The 24,907-nt window shown below is 32.7% G+C and overlaps 2 protein-coding genes across 4 annotated transcripts in view; one reads left to right on the plus strand and one right to left on the minus strand.

Moving 5' to 3' along the window:
• Positions 1-780: 780 nt before the first annotated feature.
• LOC141457458 (integrator complex subunit 12-like) lies at positions 781-14,285 on the plus strand. Of its 2 annotated transcripts, none has more exons than XM_074134474.1 (6): positions 781-1,051; positions 1,969-2,166; positions 8,162-8,334; positions 8,493-8,646; positions 12,191-12,308; positions 13,438-14,285. In XM_074134474.1, the coding sequence occupies exons 2-6, from the start codon at positions 1,984-1,986 to the stop codon at positions 13,617-13,619; spliced, it is 810 nt and encodes a 269-aa protein (XP_073990575.1). In that variant the 5' UTR covers positions 781-1,051; positions 1,969-1,983; the 3' UTR covers positions 13,620-14,285. The 2 variants fall into 2 exon arrangements, with proteins under 2 accessions (XP_073990575.1, XP_073990574.1); XM_074134473.1 differs by having other exon boundaries at positions 790-1,051; positions 1,945-2,166.
• A 6,054-nt stretch (positions 14,286-20,339) lies between these two features.
• Positions 20,340-24,907, minus strand: part of dome (cytokine receptor domeless) — a 56,864-nt gene continuing 52,296 nt past the window's right edge. For both annotated transcript variants that reach the window (XM_074134470.1, XM_074134472.1), the window contains exons 19-21: positions 24,049-24,351; positions 22,736-23,008; positions 20,340-20,587 (exon numbers count right to left, since the gene is read on the minus strand). In XM_074134470.1, coding sequence (XP_073990571.1) covers positions 20,468-20,587; positions 22,736-23,008; positions 24,049-24,351 — 696 coding nt within the window. In that variant the 3' untranslated portion in view covers positions 20,340-20,467. The remainder of the gene's footprint in view (positions 20,588-22,735; positions 23,009-24,048; positions 24,352-24,907) is intronic.

Consider the following 24,907-nt stretch of genomic DNA (forward strand, 5'->3'; position numbering starts at 1 on the left):
TTAGCAGTAAACTGTAAACTTTGAAATGCAATGCAATTCCATTGTGAACGAATTTAGGATAAATGAATTATTTAAAGATGCCGAAAATGGACATCGACTTTTTCCTACATTCTTTCTTGCACGAACCGGATGCCATATGAGAGCAAACTAACCAATGAATCCCTGCCTCAGAATTTCGTCAGTAAATCCAGTTCATATCAATGTCACTATTCTTTGTGGAAGCATATCGGACGGATTTTTTGAGAGAAGGTGGGCAAATATCCATTATTTTGATGGACTACAGACGTGTTAATTCTGTTGAACTATCCTAAATCTTTTTTCAGTATGAAGTAAAATTTACAAATCGTAAGTGAGATATGGTTTTTTATAAACTCACATCTTTTTTTATAGATAATTTAGGAGAAACATAATACTGTATAAGAATAATTCGGGGAGTCTACAGATTATTATAAAATATTGTGATCACCAGATCAAAATGTATGGCTTTAAGTTTCCATATTCTGCATAAGAAAAACGTATTATTGTTTCGGTTTTATCCAACAGTGATTACAGTGATCACTTCTTTGTAGTTACTATTAACGTTAAAATAATAAATATTCTTATCAGAAAAGAACCACAAATAAACAAAACTAAATAAATACATAAATAAGATATGCATTTAAAAGTTCTTTTGAATAAATTTAAGACTGTTGGTAACTTGTATTACGTTAGTAAGTGAGTGGGTGGCGGTTGCGAGTTCAGTTATTGCTCACCCAGCCTATCAGTGCACGGCTTGTAGCGAAGTTCTGCTGCTGTGTGTTGTGCACGCTTGTTCAGTTAGCATTGTTTGTTTTGTTTTTCGTAAGACTAAATCCAATAAAATTTTCTATTTCATTATCAAACAAATTTCTTAGTGAAATCATGGGCTTAAGGCCTACAATCTTGACTTATAACTTCTAAAATCATGTTTAATCTTCCTTCTAAGTGTCGGTATCACATAATATTGTAGTTTTCAATGTTTGCATTACGGGAGTAATGATTTTCAAAGAAAAATGGTGTTACAAAAATTTAGGTAAGTTTTATTTATTTGTTTTATGTCAAGGTGCAGGTCTTTTGCATCAATGCTCCATGTATATTCATGACGAATCTGTAGAAGTGTGAAGTAATTTTATCACCGAAATAAATCCACTGGTAATTCAGTTATTATGGTTGACAGTCTTCCTGTTTCTTCACTTACGTACATTTAAATTGTTTATTATATGTAGTGGTAATGTAGTTATGTATATTGGGTTTTACTCAAATTTGTCTTAGTTTAATAATACCTTGTATTTATTTTGAGAAACCGTTCCGTTTTTGTTAAAGTCTAAATTGCACTCAAGTGCAAAAAGTAATAATGGAACATCATACTTATTTGAGATTATGACTTGAAAAGAAACTAAGGAAAAGGGCCTTCTTTAAATCTTTTCTTAACGCGCTAGCCCACGATTATTTGTCCAAGACAGATGGTGAGCTAGCTAATGTCATCCAAATCGACGCTATATGAGAAGTCCAGCACTATTGCATTAGTGAGTTCAAACCGGCTATGTCCTTAGTACGTTCTATTGGCCCATCTGAATTGTAAGGATCTCGTGGAGGATTTAGAATTATCTCGTAGTAGCTGAAAGCGGTCTTTAATGTTAATTGTTTGAATGTGAACGTCCAAATACACCGATTCCAGAGTCTCCCACGTAATTATCATTTTTTTCTGTCTTTTCCGAACGCTTTTGTTTGATCTCTGTTTGGATTCAGTCTACTGCCGATTCGGAGTGGAGATCATCAATAATCACAGGTCTGCGGTGCAAAAGTTATCTTGTAGTCCACGGTTGAAGTATCTTTTATTTCACTTGCATATCCTCTGAATAGCCTAGTTCACCTAATTAAAAATAGCTTCGTTGACGCAATATTTCTGTTTTATTTCTACTTTAGTTAAAGGACTATAATTTGTGGCAGATTGTGTTGTCACTGATGGAGATTGAACCGTGGGCAATGAAAACATTGCTACTCCTACAATCAAGCACCGAAGATGCTCCTTACAAGTTAAGAGAGATGTTGGTCGAGACAATCCAACAGAAATATGGCGGAAGAAGACCGTGTAGACCTGTACCACCTGTACCTAGTTCCTGGTTAGCAGAGTTCAGAGCTAAAAAGGTATATCGTATTTTTTAAAACTTTTCTTTAATGTATTACTTTTTTCTTATTTGTTTTATTGGCAAATGCCATTGTAAACATTGTTTTAGGTCAGTGGCCGGCAAACCGCGGCTCTTTGGCCCCTTGAGTACGGCTCTCCCACAAAATACCACGTGCGGGCGTGCACGTACAGTGCGATTGAAACTTTAGGATAAGACTCAAAACTTTAAGTCTCACTTGAAAAAGTTTATCAAATTAATTTTAAGGAGCGTTGTGGAGTGAAAGATGATGTAGTATTGAGGATCGAGAAAGGTATGCTGTGATGGTTTGGAAGTAGAGAGAGAATGAGCGAAAGGAGATAGAAGAAACAAGTGTACAAGTCGAGTGTGGATGGGAGAGTTGGAAGGGGTGGATCTCAGCGAATCTACCTCAATCAGATTGAGCACGTTTTAGCAAAGGCCAGCTTAGCAGTTCTCTAATTAAGTTAATAATGTACCTATCCTATATAGTTTGTTTAAAAAATTTCAATCTTTGCCCCGTGATTTCATCGTTTGCCATGTGTGGAGGTTATCAAAAATCAAATCAAAGCAAATTGCTTCTAAAAATATTAAATTTTACAGCAGAGTTCAACATAGTTGACAGTGCTTTCTGTGTAAAACTAAAGAAAATAATAGTAATTTTCATATATTTATTGTAAAAAAAAAATTTTGTTTGTCTTTTTTTTAATGACAAAAATATATAAACAATAAGTTAACAGAGCATTGGCAAGTGAACAAGAATAAAAAAAAAACAGGGATTTCTTTAAATGCATCACTTCCTAGCATTTTATAAGGGCTAACTATTTGTACAGTTAATGCTGCTATTTATGATTTAATTTACTAAATATGATTACTTATTTATTTATTTTGTAAGGTGGAACGTATCAATTTAAATTTGTTCTTGTTTATCTATTTAATTTCTAAATTACAACCAGGGTTTCAATTTTTTTTAAATCTCTACACATTTGATGAGGAATAATACAGGTTTTTAATATCTGACTCCAAATGAGGATTCAAAATTATATCTAGCACATATAACTCTAAATTTTGGTAGCTTGTCAAAATATTTAATTCTAAGTGCGTTAAATGTACGAAATTAACAGATGATGTTCTAGCGCAGCGAATTCCAACCTTTTTTGGCTCACTTGGTTACTACCGTTTACTTGGTTACTTCATGCTAAATTGTACCACTTCGTAAAAATGATTCTATTTCGTGAAATTTGTTCTTCGGAGTGTGTTATTTTATTATTATTATTTGTATAGAGATACAATGTATCTGTTACAAAGGATTTCATGTTCACTTTATAAACTTCGTAAAGTTTAAAGTAAGATCTTAGTTTTAAAACTTTTTTTAAACAATACAAAATTGCGTTCTTATTTTTCTCTTCAAAGTTATTTCTTACTTCTTTAGGATTATTATATTTGTTTATATGGAGTGGGATTCTAAAACTTTCATAGACTGGTCAGCTGATATACAATTAATGTTTCCAGCTCGTTCTTAAAAACACATTAAACAATGATTTTTTGATTTGATTGTATAAATTACATTATTGATTTTAAATTTAGCATAAGGGCCACCCAATCTTATTTCAGAAAGAATTCTTACAACTTGAAAAGAAATTAATTTATTTAAATATTGTTGACCAACATTTTGTAATTAATATTGAGAATTCCTAAATATATTAAACATAATGCTATTTAGTTTATTTAAATCAGTTAAATGCAATTGTTCCCTGTACCTGTCTAAAATAATGGAAATATTAGGTTTGTAATATAAGCATTCTGATGCGCCCAAATCTTCTAAATTAATTTCTTTTAAGCATTCAACTCTTCAAATTAATTTCTTTTAAGTTCCAATTTAATTTAATGTAACTTACTCATTACAATCAGCCTTTTAAGCAGATTTTTACATAGTTATCATTTAAGTTCTGTCACATGATAATTCTAATAAATTTTCGTTATCTTTTATTGTTAATGATGTGGTTTTTTTTTGTTTTTTTTTCTTATCCCGCGACAAAGGCGTTAAGCCATTTTCTGTCTGGCAGCCCAATATCATTGTTAATGATGTAGCTTTTCCTAAATTGTCTTTATAGAAGAGGTTTGAAATCCAATGATCATTTGTTTTTTTTTCAGGTTTTGGAAACTATTGCATGAAAGACAATTTTAATCCTGTTAAATGTGCTATTATATTTTCTCATATATCTTGAAACAGAGTAACGTTATTACCTAAATATTAACAATTTTATTGTATTTTATTATTTATTAAAATAATTTTTATGAATTCTAGGAAAGAAACGTTTCTATGATATTTTTATGATTTAATTTTTTTTCTTTAACTTTTTATGTCCGCCATTATTGATTTTTTTTCGTGTACCGCCATCCAGCAACTCGCGTACCGCCAGTGGTACGCGTACTACAGGTTGGGCAACGCTGCTCTAGTGTATCCAATGAGCGGTCTTTACAGAATGAGCAATTTTAATATGGATTGAAATCATATTAAGGATTCAATTAGCGAGGAATCGGTACAGAACAAAAAAAAAGTTTTTGCCAACGTTTCGATAAATGTATATATATATACTCCATTTTTGGCTCTTAGTTTTCTTTAACTCAAGCAACCCACATAGTCTCTAAGTTCTTATGATTATAATTTATTTAATTTCTTATAGTTTTAATATTTATTATTTTATTCACTGCCAAAATACAAAATTGCACAACAGTACAATCATACCTTGAGCAATACATTTTAATTAATACGAATTCTTTAAAAGAAATTATTAAAACTATTTACTTTAACATTAAAATATTTAAAATAGCCAATAAACAAATCTATAAAGCGGAATAAAAAAAACATGCACAAATAAATACAAAACAAACATTTCACAAATATATTATTAATAATCAATTTGTAGAAAACAATAAAATCCCTCAAAAAAGGGTGGAAAAATACCAAATATACAAATACCAATACTACAGAGCCAGCCCATCATTTACAACAGCAATTCTAATTTCTTTTCCCTCAGACTGATAGCCTGAATAGTGAAACAAAACAACTCATTTATTTCCTCAATGGTGTTCACATTTAGGAGTAATAACAATGCATCTGGAAGGCCGATAAATCCCTGCAAAAAATTATTTCTCATGGCAGAATACAGAGGGCACACAAGATAGAAGTGCGATAACTCTTTTAAATTGCATAACTGGCATACATTTTTATATAGTTTTAATAAGATGTATTAATATGTTGTATTTGTAGTTCTGTGGTTCAATATTCTAAATTGTTGTATTGTCTTATTTGTAATATCCAGGTCCTGAAGAAGGCAATAAATTTGTCACGTTGGCAAAAAATCGGAGTTGTTTTTTGTTCTGGACTGATTCCTCGCTAATTGTATCCTTAATATAAATATTTTACGGTCACTAAAAGCTGATACAAATTCATAAATGAAATCATATTTATTATCTTTTCTTACTATGCTTGGATATTTTTATTTGCCAGTTGGATCTGTGCTATTAGTTTAAGAAAGTGCAGTTGAACTTTTAAGGACAGATAAAACCGTGACGTACTGACTCACAAACCTAACGTAGCAGTTATATCTTGTAGCAGTTATATCAACTCTAATAAATTGATTTTTGAAAGCATTTAATAAATTATTTTTGTTTTTGCTTATTTCATTGTAGTCGTGAGGGATCCATAAACGAGTGGCACATTTTAGTTAAATAATTTCTACAAAAAGGAACACCAGTTAAAAAGGAATTTGTGTGTTATCTATTAAATTTATGAGACGATGTAAGCATAATTTTTGGATACGATTATTCATTCTAAGTAATGTTACCACCATGTTAGAACCCTCTTAATTATGTGGAAGTTAATATGAATTGTGTTTAGTTTATATCTAAGTAACGCATTAGGAGTTGATTTTGAGAGCTGTAAAAGTGCTTTAAAAAAATAGGTACCATTTCAACGTATTTTGTGGGATTTCACCTGTTAAATATTAATAAGGTTTAAATGTGTAACCGAATTCTAAATTTGAAGAAAACTGGCTGATTGGAAGTGCTATTTTAATGAATAGGTTTTTGTAGTTTTTAGCGACTTTCTTCAGTGGAGATTGTGGGTGGTTATCACAAGTCCGAATTTCCACGAAGTAGAAATTTGATACACTCGACTCTCGATAAATCGAAATCCAAGGGACTACAAGAAAAATTCGAATTATCGAGACTTCGAATTATCAAGAAGGGAAAAAAAATTCGAATTATTAAGAGTTTCTATTATGTATATATGTTTGTATATACGTATATTGAAAATACCTATGAGCTTACCTAAGTTTTAGACATATATAGCCTCAAGTAAAAAAGTAAAAATAATGAAAAAAAATTCGAATTATTAAGAGTTTCTATTATGTATATATGTTTGTATATACGTATATTGAAAATACCTATGAGCTTACCTAAGTTTTAGACATATATAGCCTCAAGTAAAAAAGTAAAAATAATGAAAACGACAAAAAAGAACAAAAAAATTACATATGTATTAACATTTCAATAAATAATAATATACATATGTACCTAATTAAAAAAATGAACAGTTTTTTGTTTCAATGTGGCTTGACTTAGTCAAGTGACTTAGAATTGTAGAAAGTGTTGATGGTGGAATATTGAAAGTTTTGGCGATATCTTTTCTTTTTTCGAACCACTTTCCACGGCTGCGATAATATTTTTTCTTTTTTGTCGGACACAGTAAGGGTGACGTACTTTCCATCGTGACAAACTAAGAAAGAGAATTGGAAAGTTAAACTGGGCTGAAAAGAGGGAAACATTACGCAGGAAATGAACAATAAGCGGAAAATGAGAAGTAAACATTACTAGGGAAAATTCGAATTATAAAGAGGGGAAGCGACCTCGTTCGGAATTATAGAGCCTTCTCTCCCCCTGTTTTTTATTTATTTATTTATTTTTATGATTTAAGGCGCGTCAACATCTAAGGTTATTGGCGCCCGGAGCTTTTTTCAGTGCACTGCCGGCCTCCGGACAGTGTTCTCTCGTTACAGATGTCACTGACCATCACCGGAAAGTGAACTGTAAGAAGCTCCTAGGAAGAGAAAATCTAAGGGTCAGCAGCTGGATTCGAACCCGGGACCTCCGCGTGGGAGTCCAGCACGCTAACCGCATAGCTAATCCCTTCCCTCTCTCCCCCTGTTGTTAAAAAAAGGATTTCGAGTTATTGAGCGTATCGAAATACACTGAATTTTTTCGATTTACCGAAGTTAGCAGCTGTAGAGTTTGAATTATCGAGAGTCGGCTGTATCTGGTTTAGATGCTTCTGGACAAAATCATCTTAACGGAAGTGCCACTTTTTAATGAGACGATTTCTATACTGCTTTTAATACAATCATGTTATGTGACTACAAGTAATACCTTAAAAATATTTATTTTGTTTTTGTTTATTTACTTTGCCACAATTTCAAGTTGCTGATGTTGAAACAATCATTGATAAAGTGCTATGGCTGTTTTTTGTCTTAATTTGTACAAGTTTGTCTAGTGAATGTGAATGTGCGCTCGCTGTGCAGATGATGCAATGAAGTATGTATATTGAATTTGTTTGTTTTGTAGTCTTACTCTTGATTTTAGTGTATTGGCTCTTTTAAGAACCTGTGTTTAAAAATGCAAAATATACATTGTGTACAAGTTTGAGATGGTGAACTTGAATTTGCCGAGCTTATATAAAAGTCATCTAGTTGTGAATACCCAATTCTGCAACTTTATAGTGAATTGTAAGAGTGTTGAGGGGTGTCAATGTAAGTGTTGTTTTTGTTAAATTAAACGGCCTGGGACGCCAAGATCCTAAAGAGGTGGCTAGTACACCTCTTCTAACGGTGCCTATATTTCCTCTCTAGTGACCCACAAAATAAGTGCTCTTATTAAATTATCTATAACAGAATGTTATCACTGATATGTGTAAATTACGTTTCTTTATATTTTTGCAGCATTCAAATCATGATAGCGACGAGTTTATGAAAAAAATAATGCAGGCAGATAGCCCAGCGCCCCCAACTCCAGATTCAAATTTAACAGATACTACTACTGAGTCGACTATAGAAAGTAACGAAGATGTTACAATTGAGCTGGTAGAAGAAGGTCTATCTTGTGCCGTTTGTTGGTAGGTTTCTTAGGTTAATAAATAATTACAACATGATAGATAAAGGTATCTGTGGATTGTTGTCTAATAAGGATTGTGTACTGAATGTTTACAGTGAAGTTGGATTCAACGCCTAGAATTTTTCGTACCTTATATTATTGTGTTCTGAATGTTCACAGTGAAGTTGGATTCAATGCCTATGAATTGATGGAGTGCGCTGAATGTCATTCTCATTACCACAAGCAATGTCATTCACCTCCCATACCTGATCGTGATGTCAGTGATCCAAGATTCGTTTGGTATTGTCGCAGGTGTGCCAGGACAAACAAAGTGGTCAGTACACTACACTATATTTCCATTTAATTACAGGTAGAACGTTTAGGTTAATGCATTCCATTTTATGTGCCATTATTCTCTTGATTTTCTCTTGCGGAACGTACTGTAACAAGAAACTTTTCGTTTCCCATTGAGCTTTTGAGGTTTTGTAAAATTCTTCTTCCTTGGCTTTAAACGTCACCTCATATTCCTTATTCAAGATAGAAATATCAAAGGACGATTAATGTTTGGGCAGTTAGAAAATAATACAGACAATGGCGGCAGGGAAGCTGAGGAAGACTTTTTTAAGGGCGAAGATGCGAACACATTAAGCCAACTTTAGACTGAGAGAGCGAAGCATGATTTCATGTAGTCACATCTCGTCAGAATCGGCGTAAAAGACAGCCTTTTATGCATTGTAAATTAGATGATCTCATGACAACCAATCATTTGACAATTTTTCCCGTCATCCTTGACTGTGAACAAATGCTCGTGCTAATAAATATAACACCATGTATCTTCAGTGTACTGGACTGTGAGAGGGAAAATTGGATTGTTTCTTAACCCAAGCGCTGGAATTGGGTAAAATAATTTTTGTCCTTTGGTGAGAGTGTCCTGCAATTAATTGGACACACTCTTCATCTTTTCAGATGACCTTTGACTTCCTTCTTCGTTCATTTTTCAAAACCTCTCGTTGTGACTGCCCATAGTGGTGGGAGATCCAAACTACAAGTAAGCTTATAGAAAACACAGAAGAGTTAAATTGTTGCTAAGAAAAATCTGTGGTTTAAGGGGGTAGGGCCACGTTATTGTCTAGGCTAAGATCATTGGCAGCAAGGGATTGGATCTTTGTTATCTGTAGAAGCAGAGAAATCATAGTTAATAGAATAGAATAATTTTATTTGTTTTAAGGGTTCTACCCTATACAAATGAAGTTTGGTTAAATAATACAAAATAAAACCTTATAAAACATAAATAAAAACTTGAATTGAAATCTAAAAATATAGGTACATTCTAATCGAATGAAAATAAAAACAGCCGAAATTTAAAAACATAAAGAATTATAAGCAAAACAAAATTATAAAAGTATTTTTATAAACTTAAAACGAAATTCCTCATTTTGAAGGCACTTGTTATAAAATAAAATAAATTATTTAATTTATCAATATCGGCTACATCTAATAGAGTTTGCACTTGAATATCTACATCTGAAATACTAGAGATGTATTTATTCAAGTATTTATCTCTATAAGATTGCAGCCTTAAACATTTTAATAAAAAGTGCTGTAAATCCTCTCTTTCGGGAATACTGCATATTGGGCAGCTGGAGGTATCTGTTTGAAAACTGTTTCTGAAACCAGAAGAAGTGATTTGAAATGAACGAGGCTGACATAACCTCATTTGACTGATTAATTTATGCTTTATAATTGGCACCCTAAGAGACAAATATTGCTCACCCAGCGTTAGACTACTTATCTTTCTGAAGTCTGGATTGTAGTTTGAATGCAGAACAGCGTTAATGTCTAAAGAAAATTTATTATTCCGAAATTTCAGAATGCTACTGCTGAATTCATCCTTATTTTGTGACATTTCGCTAGTATTTAGCAAGCTAACTGCATCAATAGAATCCAATTTTCCTTTTAACTGATTGTACCAATTAAATTTAACCACAGATATTCTGTCATTACTGAGGGATTTTAAAATATTCAAACATATCTTTGGGAGGCGGTTACCATCCATTAGTTGAACTTTATACCACCATCTAACCATCTTTTTTAGAACCTCAGTTTCAATAGACTCTAACCCAACTTCTGTACGTACATAATGATTAGGCACATTTCGTGGCCAATGGAAGATGGATTTAAAATATCTGGTCTGAACACATTCTAACTTACTGCAATATAATGGAGCCCAAATTTCTGCGCTGTATAATAAAACGGAATTAATCATAGATTCTAATAATTTTTTTCTTGTCACTAGCGAATCCGATTTTGACTTTATTAAAATTTCTCTAACTTTACGGGATGCTAATTGTGATTTTCTAATAAAATGGTCAGCTGTAAGTGAAAAAAGGCCTGAAGAAGAGAAAAGCACTCCGAGATAAATGTATTGTTTTACTATTTCAATTTTGAAGTTATCGTAAAAAAGGGGTTTCATAGATTTCACTCTACCTCCCCTTTTAAAAATCAATATTTTAGATTTATCAGGATTTACTGTTAAAGAATTTTGGTGACAATAAACAGAAAGTGATTTTAGTTTTTTATTTGCTGCTGCCCAATTATCATCAAGTAATACAAGATCATCGGCATACATTAACGCAGTAATCTCAGTATGATGGTCAACATTAACGCCATTGCAATCACTATTTTTTAGGTGAACAATCAGGTCCGAGATAAATAGGGAGAATATTAGGGGACTCAACGAATAACCCTGCAGGACACCCTGAGTCACGTCTACAGTTTCCATTGTAGAATTATCTTTTAGGACTATAGTTGCCCGGTCATATAAACTTTTTAAAGTTTTGATAATTTTAGCGCTCAGACCAATCTCATGAAGTTTGGGCCATAGCTTGCTATAATCAAGCGAATCAAACGCACGTTTGAAATCGATAAATGCTGCAAAAATATTCTTCTTATTTCTATAACCCAGACTAATATTTACTATTGAATTTAAGACAAAAATACAGTCAACGCATCCCCTTCCTGGTCTAAACCCGCTTTGTTCCTCAGGAAGTATCTTGCTATTATTTGCCCAATTCATTATACGATTTGCTAATATCGACGTGAAAAGTTTGACAATACAATTTATTAAAGCAATTCCCCTATAATTACCAGGATCAGAAGGATCACCTTTTTTGTACAAATGAAACATTAGGATTTCAGTCCATTTAACTGGTACTATTTCAGTATGCAAAATGTTATTAAATAAATTTAAGACGTAATGTTCCCAGTTTGGGGGCATTATTTTATAGACTTCGTAAGATAAATTGTCAGACCCTGGCGTTTTATTCAATTTACAGTTACCAATTGCTATTTGTAATTCTGAAAGTGTAATATCCCCATCTAAAACTGGGTCTGAAATATTATAGTTAATTAAAGAGAGTATAGTTGAGGTAAAGGTATTTTCGGATAGTCAAGCAACACTGTGGTGGTTTTGAACAAGCTGTGTCCCAAAATAATGGTTGCATGTAGAAGAATATTTAATGACGATGCTGAGAGGAGTAATGTTCAACTCATCTGGGTTCTGCCAGAATAGAAAAGGGCTAAAGGAGGAGTGGTTGACTGAAGTAAAGTTTTCTACATTATTTAGTTACTATTTGAACCAGTGGTAAAGTGACAATTAATTACAATTAAGGGCGAACGAATAGGATTGAAAAATAAGGGAATTAAAGAAGTATTATTGAAGAAGGTTACCACCATGAAAAGTGATTTTTTTTCAATGGAATTGGTACGATTCAAAGTATATTTTCTCCTTAATTCATTTATAAATTTATCCCGGTAAAAAATCTACCTCTGCAGAGTACTTCTTTTATTTGATGACAAAAATAAATGTTTGTTCACAGAATACAGTTGCTGTTGGAGGGCAAATAAATAACATTAAGCAGAATAACAAACCAACTAGTATGAAAACTGCTATTAACTTAATGTCAACTTCATCATTTTTTAATAAACATTTCGGAGGTAGGTGGACACTTATACGACATGGTTGCATTTTTCTTTCCTTTTTTCAACTGTGCAATGTTAGGGGCTTTTCTAGAGACCATCCGTTGAGGCCATTGCTATGCCATTGGGCTTGTTCCTTTGTAAATCCATTCTAAACTGATGACTGTCGTATACATTTTGGTGACAGTTCAAGGTTCTATTCCTTGATGGTTCGAGTGATTTTGTAACAGCATAATGATAAAACGAAATTTAGGTCTGAAACCAAAGTCTGAAGCTCGCATCGATGGGTATCGCATAGAGCTGGCCGCGAGCTTCAATAAAATCGTCAGCCTGGCGAGCCTTAGTCCTTCTGGACTATTATATCATCTGTACTTCAGTTTGGAACATGCACAAGGTTCCCATTTTATTTTAGTTTTACCTTCAAAGAAATAGTATTTATTATTCATCATTTCAATAAAACCGCATTGATGAAAAAACACAAAAGTTGGCGAGTCAGCTTCTTCGAATTTTAAAAAACACTCAAAGGGTGTATTTTTAGCTGTATATTTGTTAATGACACTCTGCAACCTTGAATTTTCCAGGTTTACTTGCTAAGTACTGACGGAAAACCCTATTAAAGTTCCAACCTATAGAAGAAACCTGTTTAAAATAAAAGAGATCCATCTCTTAATTACACTAAGTAATTAAATAAAAGTTTGGCGTGTCAGAAAGACCTGTTTTAATTTTTTTACAGTAAATTTTTGTTATACCAGAAATCCATTTTTGATGTTTATTTTTGTTTTAATAGAACTTTATTTTTTATAAAAAAGTTGGTAAAAACTGGTACAAGAGTACGGCCAGAACTATGGCTTAAGGTACATTGCCTCATTATTAAAATATTATTTATTTTTTCAAACTTATAATAATATTATGACATTTATTCAATCAAAAGTAGAGACTAAAGAGTATTTTCAATGCCTAAAAGCGACATAAAGTGAAGAACTTGTTACTTTATTTAACTAAGAAATTTCAGCCACTTTATTTAACCATTCATCAGAAAGTACAATTCAATGCATTTAGAGTAGTGTATCATTGCGTACTCTTATATAAAAAGCACTAATTTACTCATTTGACAAATATATATACATATATTCTTCTTGGTTCTCAGGTAGTTTTGGAACATCAAATAAGAAAACTGCATGCGGCAAGTACAGTACACAGAGTGTAGTGCCGTCCGTTAAAACAGCAGCACATGCCCCAAATATGAACATTATTTCTGCAGACCGTAGGTTGCAAATTATGAAAAAGAAAGCTGCCAAAAAACAAGATAAGCGTGTGATAACAAAATAAACATTTTTATTGCAAAGCCAATAAAACATGGTTGTGTTTTTATTTAAAGGAATTATCGTGTATAACATCTCTTATAATTAAGGCTGATTCATAGATTTTTCACTCAATAGTTTTTTTTTTCCTTTTTTTTTTTTATTAAAGTTGATTGTACTGTATCAATATCGTTACTAGTCTTGGCACACTGTCACCATCGAAGGATTATTTATTTCTTAGCTGTAAAAATCAGGGAAAAATGACAGATGAAGTCATAAAATAAAAATTGTATACAAAATATTGCCTACAGTTGACATTTTTTGTTTAGTATTGATAAAAAAGTTAAGCAAATTAATTCAATGTTGCTCCATATACCCTTCCAGTTTCATGTTCATTAGCGTTTTTGAAGAATCGTATTACTCTTAAAACGAAATCTGCATTATTAAATAAAAATATATAAGCTTATTTAATGTTTATTTAATAAAGCTCGAAGGCAATAAAAGTTGCTGTTGGGTTGCATTTTCAAAATGTCGGTTTTGTATGTAGTAAATTTAATTGTTTGACCTTTAGGTTTATTTTTGTTTTTTATGTATTAAAACATAGTCATTGTGAAAGGTGCCCATCTATGCCGAAATGTTTACAACTACAAAAAAGTATTTTTTAAGATTAATAAAAGAAAAAAGATTTTACCGATTGCGTCGGTATTACACTGTGTATAATTAATCCATCGACCTTTCACACCCCGTGCTTAATCCAATCCAAACTTTTCAGATCCTCTTATATGTAAATATTAAACCAACGTAGTGAACGTTGTTTTCTGTTCGTATCTAATTTGAGAAAGTTGGTTTATGCTTTTCTTCAGTTTTTATTTTTTATTTTACAGATTTAAAAGATCAATAGTATACAATACAAATTTTTTCTTAAAATTAGCGCGCTATTTTATTTTTAAAGTAACTTGCGCTATTAATCGGATAACTGAGCTAGATGCTTGGTACTTAAGCGCTCAATCGTGTGGTGAAAATTTAAGCGTTGTTCTTGAGTATTTATATTCTTTTTTGTTTCCAGCTTGTTTTTCTCGTTCAACACTTCTCGTAGTAGCTGAGATGGCTAAGTTTCTTTCGCTATTAATCACATTTCTAAGGGCAATGATCGTTACCTGACTTAATCTTAGCGCTGGTTGTATCGAATTCTTATTAACTTTACTAGATTAGGTCCTGAAGGAGAGGACTCCGGACATCCTAGAGCAAGAACCAGTCTCTTGGTTACGATAAGTGCAATGGACACGTCTGATCATTACTGAATTTAAGTAAAATTTAACAGTTTTTTTCTCTTTGTAAAGAAATCAATCCGATAATATAGTAAGTTTAGTTATTGTTCTTCTTTCAACAGTCGTTACTTGTTCAATGGGTCAAAATACAAAGCCCATCAGAAAAGCGGTAGTAATCAAAGTAAAGAAGAGCGAATGTAATAGATTGTGAGACAGTCTAAGAAAAATTACCAACTCAGTTCATGCAATGAAAAGAGCACTTCTTTAATTAGCTTTTTTAATTTAGAAAAATAATTTGGGCTATTTTTTTAAAAACTGACATTTTGTATCGCTGTAACTGACATTTTGTGCGCATATTGTATGAACGCTTATGTGAATCGGCCTTAATTTAATTTTTAGTGAAATGGCATTATTACTATTAATTATCACTAAGTCAAGAAAAACAAGTGTTTCAATGTGATTCAATAATTAATTTAAATTAATTAAATAAAAAATAATCACGAATTCAATTAATATTCAGTGCTTACCATAATTTGTCACAAATCCTTACACCTTCCAATTTCAGGTACGAAAACAGCAATGTTACCACACCACTTGGTTAATGAGGTCTCTTCAAAACTAAAGGTAATTTTCTTCACTCAGCGACACTCTCTTTGCTTGCTTCATTAACCTTGCAAAATAAATATTATTTGGACAAAAAAAAAAGTATTCTTCAGTGTAATCAGGAATTTATAGTTGGGCGCATAAAATTATTTCGATTGTAAAAATTTCTCCTTTTAGGACCTAGTGAATAGTTCTCGGCCTGGTGGTGAAAATCTTAGTTCGACGCGCTCCAAAGGATATGTTCTATCCCTAGAACGTTCGCAATTCTGAAACACGTAAAAATCCTGTCCTCGGCTACCACCTTTTCACTTCACTCAAAATATATTCTACCACAATTTCTTTAGGTTTAGGAATAAGACGAAGCCATTCTGGCGAGTAGAAAGGATGATTCAAACCAATTCGTATCTTCAATTCTTCGGCTTTCACAGTATTCTGTGAAAAAGAGAACAGCCTTTCTGGCAAAAGTAATAAAACAAACATACAAAATAATAAAATATTAAGAAATTTAAGTCAATCCAATTTAAGAATAACACAGTTGGGAATGCGAATTTCTTAAAATACTGTTCTCTTTCATTTTCCGATATTTTCTCTGTTGATTGAATTCTTATGATTCTTTGAACCGTACTTTGCATTGAAAAAGCACTTTAGCGAGACTTTTAACTCGTTTCCCAGAAACTATCTAAAATGAATTTTACCGGAATTTTTTAAATTAAAATCATAAGACACGTGTGCAATACATATAGAAAGTTTAAAAACAAACTTCAAAGGATGGTGTATGTTCCGAGAAAAACTGATCAAACATGAAAATTTTCAAAATAGTTATTTCCTATTTGTTTATAACCTTAGAGGCATCTAGGGGTATATAAAATTTGAACTTTCTGAGATTTTTGGAGTATGAGTTATCCTAAACATTTAATTAAATGAAAACAGACTATTTTCTTAAAATAACTTTTTCGTACTCAGGAAAACTCATTGTTATTTTATTCTGGTGCAAATATAAAACAGGAAATCTGCAAGAATGCAATACTTCCTCTTAGAATGAAAAAAAAAACCAGCCATATCCGTTTCGTATTTTGGTTTATTCAAGAAGACTCAACAAAAAATTTTTAAAATACACTTCTTTTGTTTTGACAATTGTATATTAAAAAATAGGACACAAATAATGTGCAACACGTATCACCAAAAGTTGTGAGCACAGTACAATTAACAACTATTAAACAACAGAATATATATTCTTTTGACGAATAAAATATTTAAATATAAAAAATTTTGATCAACAATATTTAATATTTTTTAACTTGTTTAAAAGAATGTTTAAAAAAAAAAATCTCTTGTGCGCTAACCCTGAAATACAATACATACGCAGTGTATGTCTAATGTACACGTTACATAACAAAAGTCAGGAATATATTTTTTTTAAATAAAAAATCTTGATCGCAAGTTATTATTTACAATATATACAATTAACATTTCAAATTTTTTGTCCATTAAAAACTATAATATACAATGGCTCCTTATCTGAATACAAAACGCAAGATCTCTAAAATATTTATTAATGGCTCCCAAATATATGATATGTCCTTCACAAAATAAACAATTCCCACATTTTTAGTCAAGGACAAATTTATATATACAGGAGTTAAAAAATGTGAATTCTCTCTCTCTCCCATAAAAATTTTCTTAGGAGAGTTTTATTTCTTTAACAATAAAAGATAAAATTAAAACAAAAAAGCTATATACTAGATTCAGACTTAAGATTATGGCAGCCAAAGGGCGAAGCAAGAGTGCGCAACACGCTGGCCACATCAGCGCGATTTGTACTTTCCATGTATTTTTTAATATAATCATACATTATTTCTAAATACTGGTAGCTTCTCACTCAATGATTTGACTTCTCTTTTTAATGAAATGCTAATATTCACGACCTGCCCAACTGCGTGAAATTAATTTCCAGCACATGACACAATTGTAGCCGGATGCAAACTTATTAGTGAGTACATAAACATTTTGATCAGTAGTCTCGTCATTGCAAGGAAATAATGTTCCAGACTTATTAGTAAAATGTCAGTATGTAGACGTGTAACATTTGCATTTTACAGAAAAACCAGATCAGGTTGATGGAGAATGAATTACGATCGAGGTACAATATCGTTTTGCAGAACTGGGAACACTTCGAGACCGTTTTCAAACTGATGTAAGAAGATGCAACTCCTTCAAGCATCCGCTTGAAGCTTACGAAGATCTGCCAGAAGTCATGAATCCATTCGACATAAAATAGCATGAATGTGCATTCTTATTTGAGCACAGCAATACATTACTGTCATATTCTCAGATAAGACTCAAACATTCCTGCCTGCTGTACTCAGATTTTGCCATCGAGTGTAGCTCTTCACTAGCGAAATTAACTTTCCACGATATGCAAAAATTTTGTTTAAAATTATTTTAAGTCTTATAAGTAAGAAACAAGAGCGCGCTTATAAAAACTAAAACCTTTATGTCTTTTTAAAAACTACTTCAGTAGTAATGTTGCGTGAATGTGCACTGGTTTATCAAACTGTCGAAGCGCTAAATATGAATAAAAATTTCCCTCACAAAAGGTTACCACTAAGAATAATTTCGAAAAGATGATATTTTTGGTGAAAAAAATACACGCTACGTACAAGGTCTTTGAGGGACGTTCCACGTGGGTTTTGGATCGATTTTTAGAAAATGTAAGTTGGACATAAGTTAGAAAATGCGCCATGTTTTGATTTCCACTGCCACTCAAATACAACTACCTTTATTTAAAACTTTACGGTATGTACGCTACAATTATGTCAAAAAAGAAGATGACGACTCCATCGGGCGGAAGAAACTGGCAATCGAATTTGAGAAAAAAACGTTTGTCATTAATATATGAATGAAGTCATCCTAATAGGAAAGTTACTTCCTCGACTGACGAGCAACTTTAAGGGCAGAGATCAAATACAAGTTGTAATAGAAGAGTAAAGAGAGAATTAAAAGAATGACTTATAAACAAGAGACAAGGGATTCCTTAAAAAATTAGACAGCTATCCGTGAAATAGACAACATAAAAAAAAAAAGCCTTTTTAAATAATAAAATCGAAGCGTACAGTTTTTTATTATTTAAGAGTTAAAAAACATTTTGAAGGAAGGCATTCAAACCCTATTAGATACGAACAAGTTGCCGCTTGTCAAAGTAAGAAATATCTGTATTTAAAAGTTGTTTTATTTAATATAAAATAATCCCTAAATTCAGGAATAATTGTCGTAAACATTAAGAAACAAATAAAATAAAACAAATTTTACCGAAACAAAAAAAGACATTCACGAAGCAAACTCTCCTAAAACAGAAAAAAAGAATAAATACAAACCAATAATCAGGCGACAAATTCGCAATAAAATATTACCAACAAAAACCACTTTCTGTAAACTTCGATGCAATACTGTTTACATAACTTAAATAAATTCTGCAATCAAATAAAAATCTCGCTTTCATTCCTGATTACATTCAGTGACTGTTTTCTTGAAGTAGGTAAAATATAGGATTAGCTGGATATAAACACCGAATAATTTAATCTATCAGCGTGCTTATTGTTATATTTTCATTCTCCCCATTAGCGAATTCTGCAACCACTTACAGAAATTGATTCACCAAAGTTGAGTAAACCAATTAGATTTTCTGTCCCTCAATAAACTGATTTGGTAAAAGAAAATAACGTCCAAATTATAACTTCAGGCGCACAGCTACTCTTGCAGAGCTACACAGTCTTAGCTTGCAACATGTGTAAAAGTTTTAAACACGGCTTACAATACATTATTCAAGAAGTATCATTTAAGAAGTGTAGCAAGGAACTACTATTACAACTATTCAACTACTGTTGAAACAGCTTGTACGCCAAGAATTCAACAAAAACATCTATAGCTTTTAAATTATTTTACAGTGTAAAAAAATCGATTGGCAGCATACTAAGATTTAAAATGAGTTTTATCAAATATTAATATACTCAAGGATTCATTATGTTAATAATAGCTGATCGTTTTTCAAGATTATTCCATGAATGAATTCTGGTGAAAATCAAGTCACCATTTATATTTTTGAAAAAAGTGTGCGCTCAACACTGAATCAACATTACAAAACTCAAAGCGTAAGACTAACGTGTATTAGCACGAGAATACTTGGAACGCGCAAGAGAAAAGAAAAAAGTGTACTAGGAAACCCGCTAACTTCTTTTAATGATCTAACATATTTTGAAAATGGAAGAAAATATGATACGGGTCAGAATGATCAATTTTTGTTCGTCTTCTCAAAAGGAGGTTTTTAATAAAATTTAAATATGTACATTTTTTCGCAGGTACTTTTCAAAATTTGCTGTTAAACAATGAAGTCACAGCAAAAACAAATTTTGTTAAAGAAACATATCTGTGCCGCTTAAACTAGAGGATTAAAAAAAAAAATTATCCTTTTTTAATACATAATGTACAATTCCTACCAATCTTTATATGACGAGACACTATACTCGGGACAAATCTATAGAAGTCAGCAGGATTTTTCAAGTTTTTGTTACTTACTGGCGGGCGTGCTTTGGTAAGATTTTTTTAAAATCTTAATAGATTAAAACCTGGTTCACCCAATCGCTTTATTCCACGCTTCTTCTACAATTGATTTGGTATATATTATTCCCTAATATTTGATTAATATTATCTATTAAATCCCACAAGAAAGTTCCTTCTTGCCCAACTTAAGTCTGAAAACATACCTTTCTTTCACTGTTACATTCAAGAGTCAGTCAGAACTTAAACAAATATTATATTTATAAGGTATGTACAACAAAATTTGGAATATTAAAAAACAGTAAGAAAAGACTTTTTAAGGCTTGTTTTTTTTTTTTTTTTGTGTGGATAGCTGCACGCACCTTGCCGAGCCATACTCATTATTTATATCACTTTTCTTCTCTTCCTTCACCTCCTCGACAACAAACATCAGACAATTAAAATCAACTTTTTATATACTTGACGCTGGATTCACTGATAATTGGCCATCACTTCTTGCACTGTTCTCTGAATCAGCGCAATGTTCACGGCTGGAAGCAACTTTGAGACCAGCAGCAGGCAGAAAACTTACCTAAAATATGTAAAATATAAAATGGAACATAGACTTTTTTCCTCCAATTTAAATTATAAGAGCTTATAAAGTTATTTAAGCTTTGGTTTCATTAAAATTAATGGATGCTGTCGTTTTGATTTCCCCGTGGATATCCATGATATACGTATTGCCCTCAAGTCCAAAGTTGGCCACGCTCATACAATTTAAAATCAATGTCAAAAAATTTCAGCGCACTCAAAAAATGAAATTCGACAAAAATATTCCTAATAAAAATGATAGAAATACATGAGGCTGAATCAAATAAAACAAAGAAAAAAGTTATAATAGTGGTAGCCAAAAGTTAAACTACCCATCAATCTCATACGTATGACCGATTTTGGCCCTCACGTGAAGACCTCTCTGGCCGCACATCTTGTGAGATAAGGCATTTTCAAGGTTATACAGGGAGGGGTAAAAGGTTTGAACCGGTTTTAAAGGGATGTAAAACAAAAACAATTCAACTTACAGAAATTATGTTTATATTGTTTAATTCAGTACAGAATCTAGTTTTTTACATTAAGTTTGAAAGATGATATCACGTAGGTGGCGGCCGTCAGCCGCGATGCACTCTTGAAGGCGAATTCTGAAGTTTTCAATCGCTCTTCTGCACATTTCGATGGGTATTGCCGTAACTTCCTCTCTGATTCTGTCCTTAAGTTCTTCTTGGGTATGTGGACGATGTTTAAAAACGTTTTCCTTTGTGTACCCCCAAAGAAAAAAGTCACAAATGCTCAAATCTGGTGAGCGCGCAGGCCACTCCACGTCACCCCTCAAAGAGACGAGGCGCTCTGGGGGAACACTAGCCTCAATCTCGCCATTGAAATCCTAGCAGTGTGGGATGTAGCCCCGTCCTGTTGGAACCAGATGTCTCCCAGATTAGGTGCTTCACTCAAATCTTCCAGCTCAGGTGCAAAAAAACTCTTCCAACATTGTCACATAGCGCTCAGCGGTGACAGTGACGGTTCGCCCATTATCCTCGAAAAAGTAAGGACCAATAATCCCAAATTGGAATACTGCACACCATACAGTCACTTTAGGGGAGTGAAGCGGCCTCTGGTGAATTTCCCTTGGGTTTTCATTAGCCCATCAAATGTGCAGAAGAGCGATTGAAAACTTCAGAATTCGCCTTCAAGAGTGCATCGCGGCTGACGGCCGCCACCTACGTGATATCATCTTTCAAACTTGATGTAAAAAACTAGATTCTGTACTGAATTAAACAATATAAACATAATTTCTGTAAGTTGAATTGTTTTTGTTTTACATCCCTTTAAAACCGTTCATACCTTTTGCCCCACCCTGTAGTACATAGGCGCTACGGCAGCCGAGCGGTTAGAGGCGACACCTATAAGGCTAATATGTATTGTGGTACTGGGTTCGATTCCCGGTCTTAGGCCTTGTATTTTATTTAATGGTTAATAAAAGAAATTTACAGTAAAGTATGTTTGCTAGTCCCTCCGTCCACGACACCTAACCTAATTGGTAGTTGGACGTAAAACCCGCCTGAAAAAATAGGCAATTACTTTATGGTTATAGTACTGAATAGTTCTTATTTAATTTTTAATTTCAAATACGGTCTAATTGCATAAATAGTGAAATGTTAAAAAACAAATGCTATATTAGAATACTTTAAATTGATATAGTTAGTACGGTTTACAAGTACACATCTTCCCATCCCTATAAAAGCTCCTGATAAAGAATGGTGTCCGAAAGAAGAGAAATGAAATGAAGATAAGAGTAAAATAAATTGTTTAAATTGCCTTTGTGTCCACAAGATTTTAAACTTGGGAAATAAAATAAATACGCTTTCGAAGATAATAAAGCGAACCCCTCCGCGTAGTGGAAAGGAAGAAGAAATTAACTTTAGACTGCCAATTATTTTTCCCCAACTACAGAACATCTTAAAACTCATATCTTCTTCAGAATTTCAAGAAGTCATTGGAGGGGAGGGATTTATTAATAGTTTCCTCTCCTGGGGTACTATGGGATGAATGGTATCACCTAGTGGGAACACAATTGATCTATTTTCGTCACATTGGTATTGCTTCATTAACAGCAACAATTTAACCCAAAAGAGATTAAAGATTATTTCTCTCATTGCAAATTAATCGTTCAAAATGTATCACTTACCTTACTATAAGTGTTAGATGATAGTGGCGGGGCAATTACATAGCCCTTATGGCACGGCTGCACAGAGCCATTGTGTGGCCAGAGATGGGTGTGCGATACATAGGTACGTGCACCCTGTGGAAGCGTAACATACCCTGTTGGAGCAGCTGCCAGCCTAGAATAACCTTCCCCGCTACCGCCCCCTCCACCGCTGCTAGTGCCAGTTATATTTCTTTGGCGAAGATCTGATAACCGGCGAGGTGACTGTGAAAATACATCTGGTGAAGCAGGTCGCTGCAACATAAACGAAGGGTTTTAATTGTAAAAATGTAAAATGCTATCACTAAATAAAGAGGGGGGAAAAGAAATAAGGTGCGAGCTCTTATACGATTTTGCTCTTAGTGCGATTCTTTAAACTCTTCCTTCTAAATTTTTCTTAAATCTCCGAATGTTTACTGCAAGAAAGTAGGCATCGAAGGCCTCTCCCAATGGGACCTGTTTCGAAAGTAGGAATTTGTAGAAAGAATTACAATAATACGTTTATTTTTGTTTGGAACTGGAAAGGTAATTTACTCATTAGTATTTACCTAATAATAAGATATATAAATGCTTCTTAAGTGAAAGTGTATGATGTGAGAGAGAGAAAAAAGTTTTTTTTTTTTTCAAGTATTGGGACTAATAATGGCTTTATTTATTTATATATTAGTTTGCGCCAATATGAAAAGGGCCACTAGAATAAAACTACGATTTTAAAATAGGCGTGGACGTCTCATCTTACCCTCAACCCATACAATAAATACTTCCCAATAAAGCTTATAAACCTTGGTCATAATGGCTCTTTATATGTTGTGTGTAAACCTAATTCAAAGAACCCATGGAGGTTTTGCGGTTTTGGTAATAAATTGGTTATTGAGTCTGTGCACGGTTATTAGCGTGAATTGAAACATCACATATTGATTTCATCTATCCATAGAAACTGTTTTCTTTATTTCTGACTGGTCTTGGATTTTCATCCAAGATCAGAGATTATTCATAAATTACACGTAGAAAATGTCTCAACTTCCTCTAGCTAAGCTTTTGTCTCAAGCTAAACGCTTTGAAACAGAATATTGAGCGAAAAACGTTTAGATAATCAAAATCTCTGCGCCAAACTCATGAGTTTGGTGATATCTGATGATAATATAATGATATGACGTGTAAAGACAAAATTATTAGATTTTATTGCAGAACCGAAAGTTAATTATAACTAAGTAAAATCGTAGTTCCAATAACCGAGTTTCTCCGAACTCAGAATACGAGGTGCCACAGGAACTGAAAATCAGATTTGCACTTACTTCATCCGCTTCCGTGCCAGAGTCAGTTATATGTGTTCCCGCTGTGATGGATGACGACACACTGTCATGCCCACTCCCGCATCCTGAACTTTCCACATGATTCTCACCAGACCCAGTCTCTAGTGCCATGTCAAGTTCATCGCAAGGACTGTCACAGCTGTTTTCATCCTTAATTTTATTATCGAGCAATAACTGTTGGTCGGGAGTAGTGTTTTCATCAAGTTCTGCAGGAATATGGTGCGGTTTCAGCGAGGCTGAGCAGACGTGAGCCGCTATTGGAAGATCTACTGATTTATCATTGAACTTCAAAAAAAAAAAAAAAAAAAATGAAAAAAGTGGATGGGAAGCATAAAAAAATTGTTAAATATAAATATATCCCTAAATTAAAACATAAAATTAATAATATTTCAAAATAACATACTTAAAAAAAATCTGAAGTAAACACTAACGACTTTATCTTAATTATTACAATTGTAACAAATTCTTTAAGAACGAAACTTAGAAGAGTATACTACATAATACAATCTACAATCTAGTATCATAGATTCCCAGCTAAGAATAATTATTTCATCCATACTGTGAAATAAAGATCTTAACATGATTCTCTTTAATTTTGATACATTAAAAAGAGGAAAAACTTGTCAAAGTGGGGTGGTTCTCAACGTTACTTTTTTTCGTGCAGTTTTTGACAATCAACCCTTATACAACTGTCCTATCAGCAAGTTTTAATCAATTCTTTAAATGTAACTTAATATTAGGAAATCAAGAAAGGTATCTTATCTTATTTTTAATGAAAATAAGTATGAGACTATTCAGTCGAATTTCTCTTACGCCTTTACATTTTAATTGACACATTTTT

This window comes from Rhodnius prolixus, unplaced genomic scaffold, assembly GCF_049639745.1.
Source record: "Rhodnius prolixus isolate KJV_2025 unplaced genomic scaffold, Rpr scaffold_16, whole genome shotgun sequence".
In the NCBI taxonomy this organism is placed as follows: domain Eukaryota; kingdom Metazoa; phylum Arthropoda; class Insecta; order Hemiptera; family Reduviidae; genus Rhodnius; species Rhodnius prolixus.

Coding starts and splice junctions, on each gene's coding strand:
- LOC141457458 (XM_074134474.1), top strand. CDS start 1,984: ATGGAGATTGAACCGTGGGCAATGAAAACATTGCTACTCCTACAATCA. Junction 8,647..12,190: donor GTGCCAGGACAAACAAAGTG/GTCAGTACACTA, acceptor GTTTGTTCACAG/AATACAGTTGCTGTTGGAGG. Junction 12,309..13,437: donor TTTTAATAAACATTTCGGAG/GTAGGTGGACAC, acceptor CTTGGTTCTCAG/GTAGTTTTGGAACATCAAAT.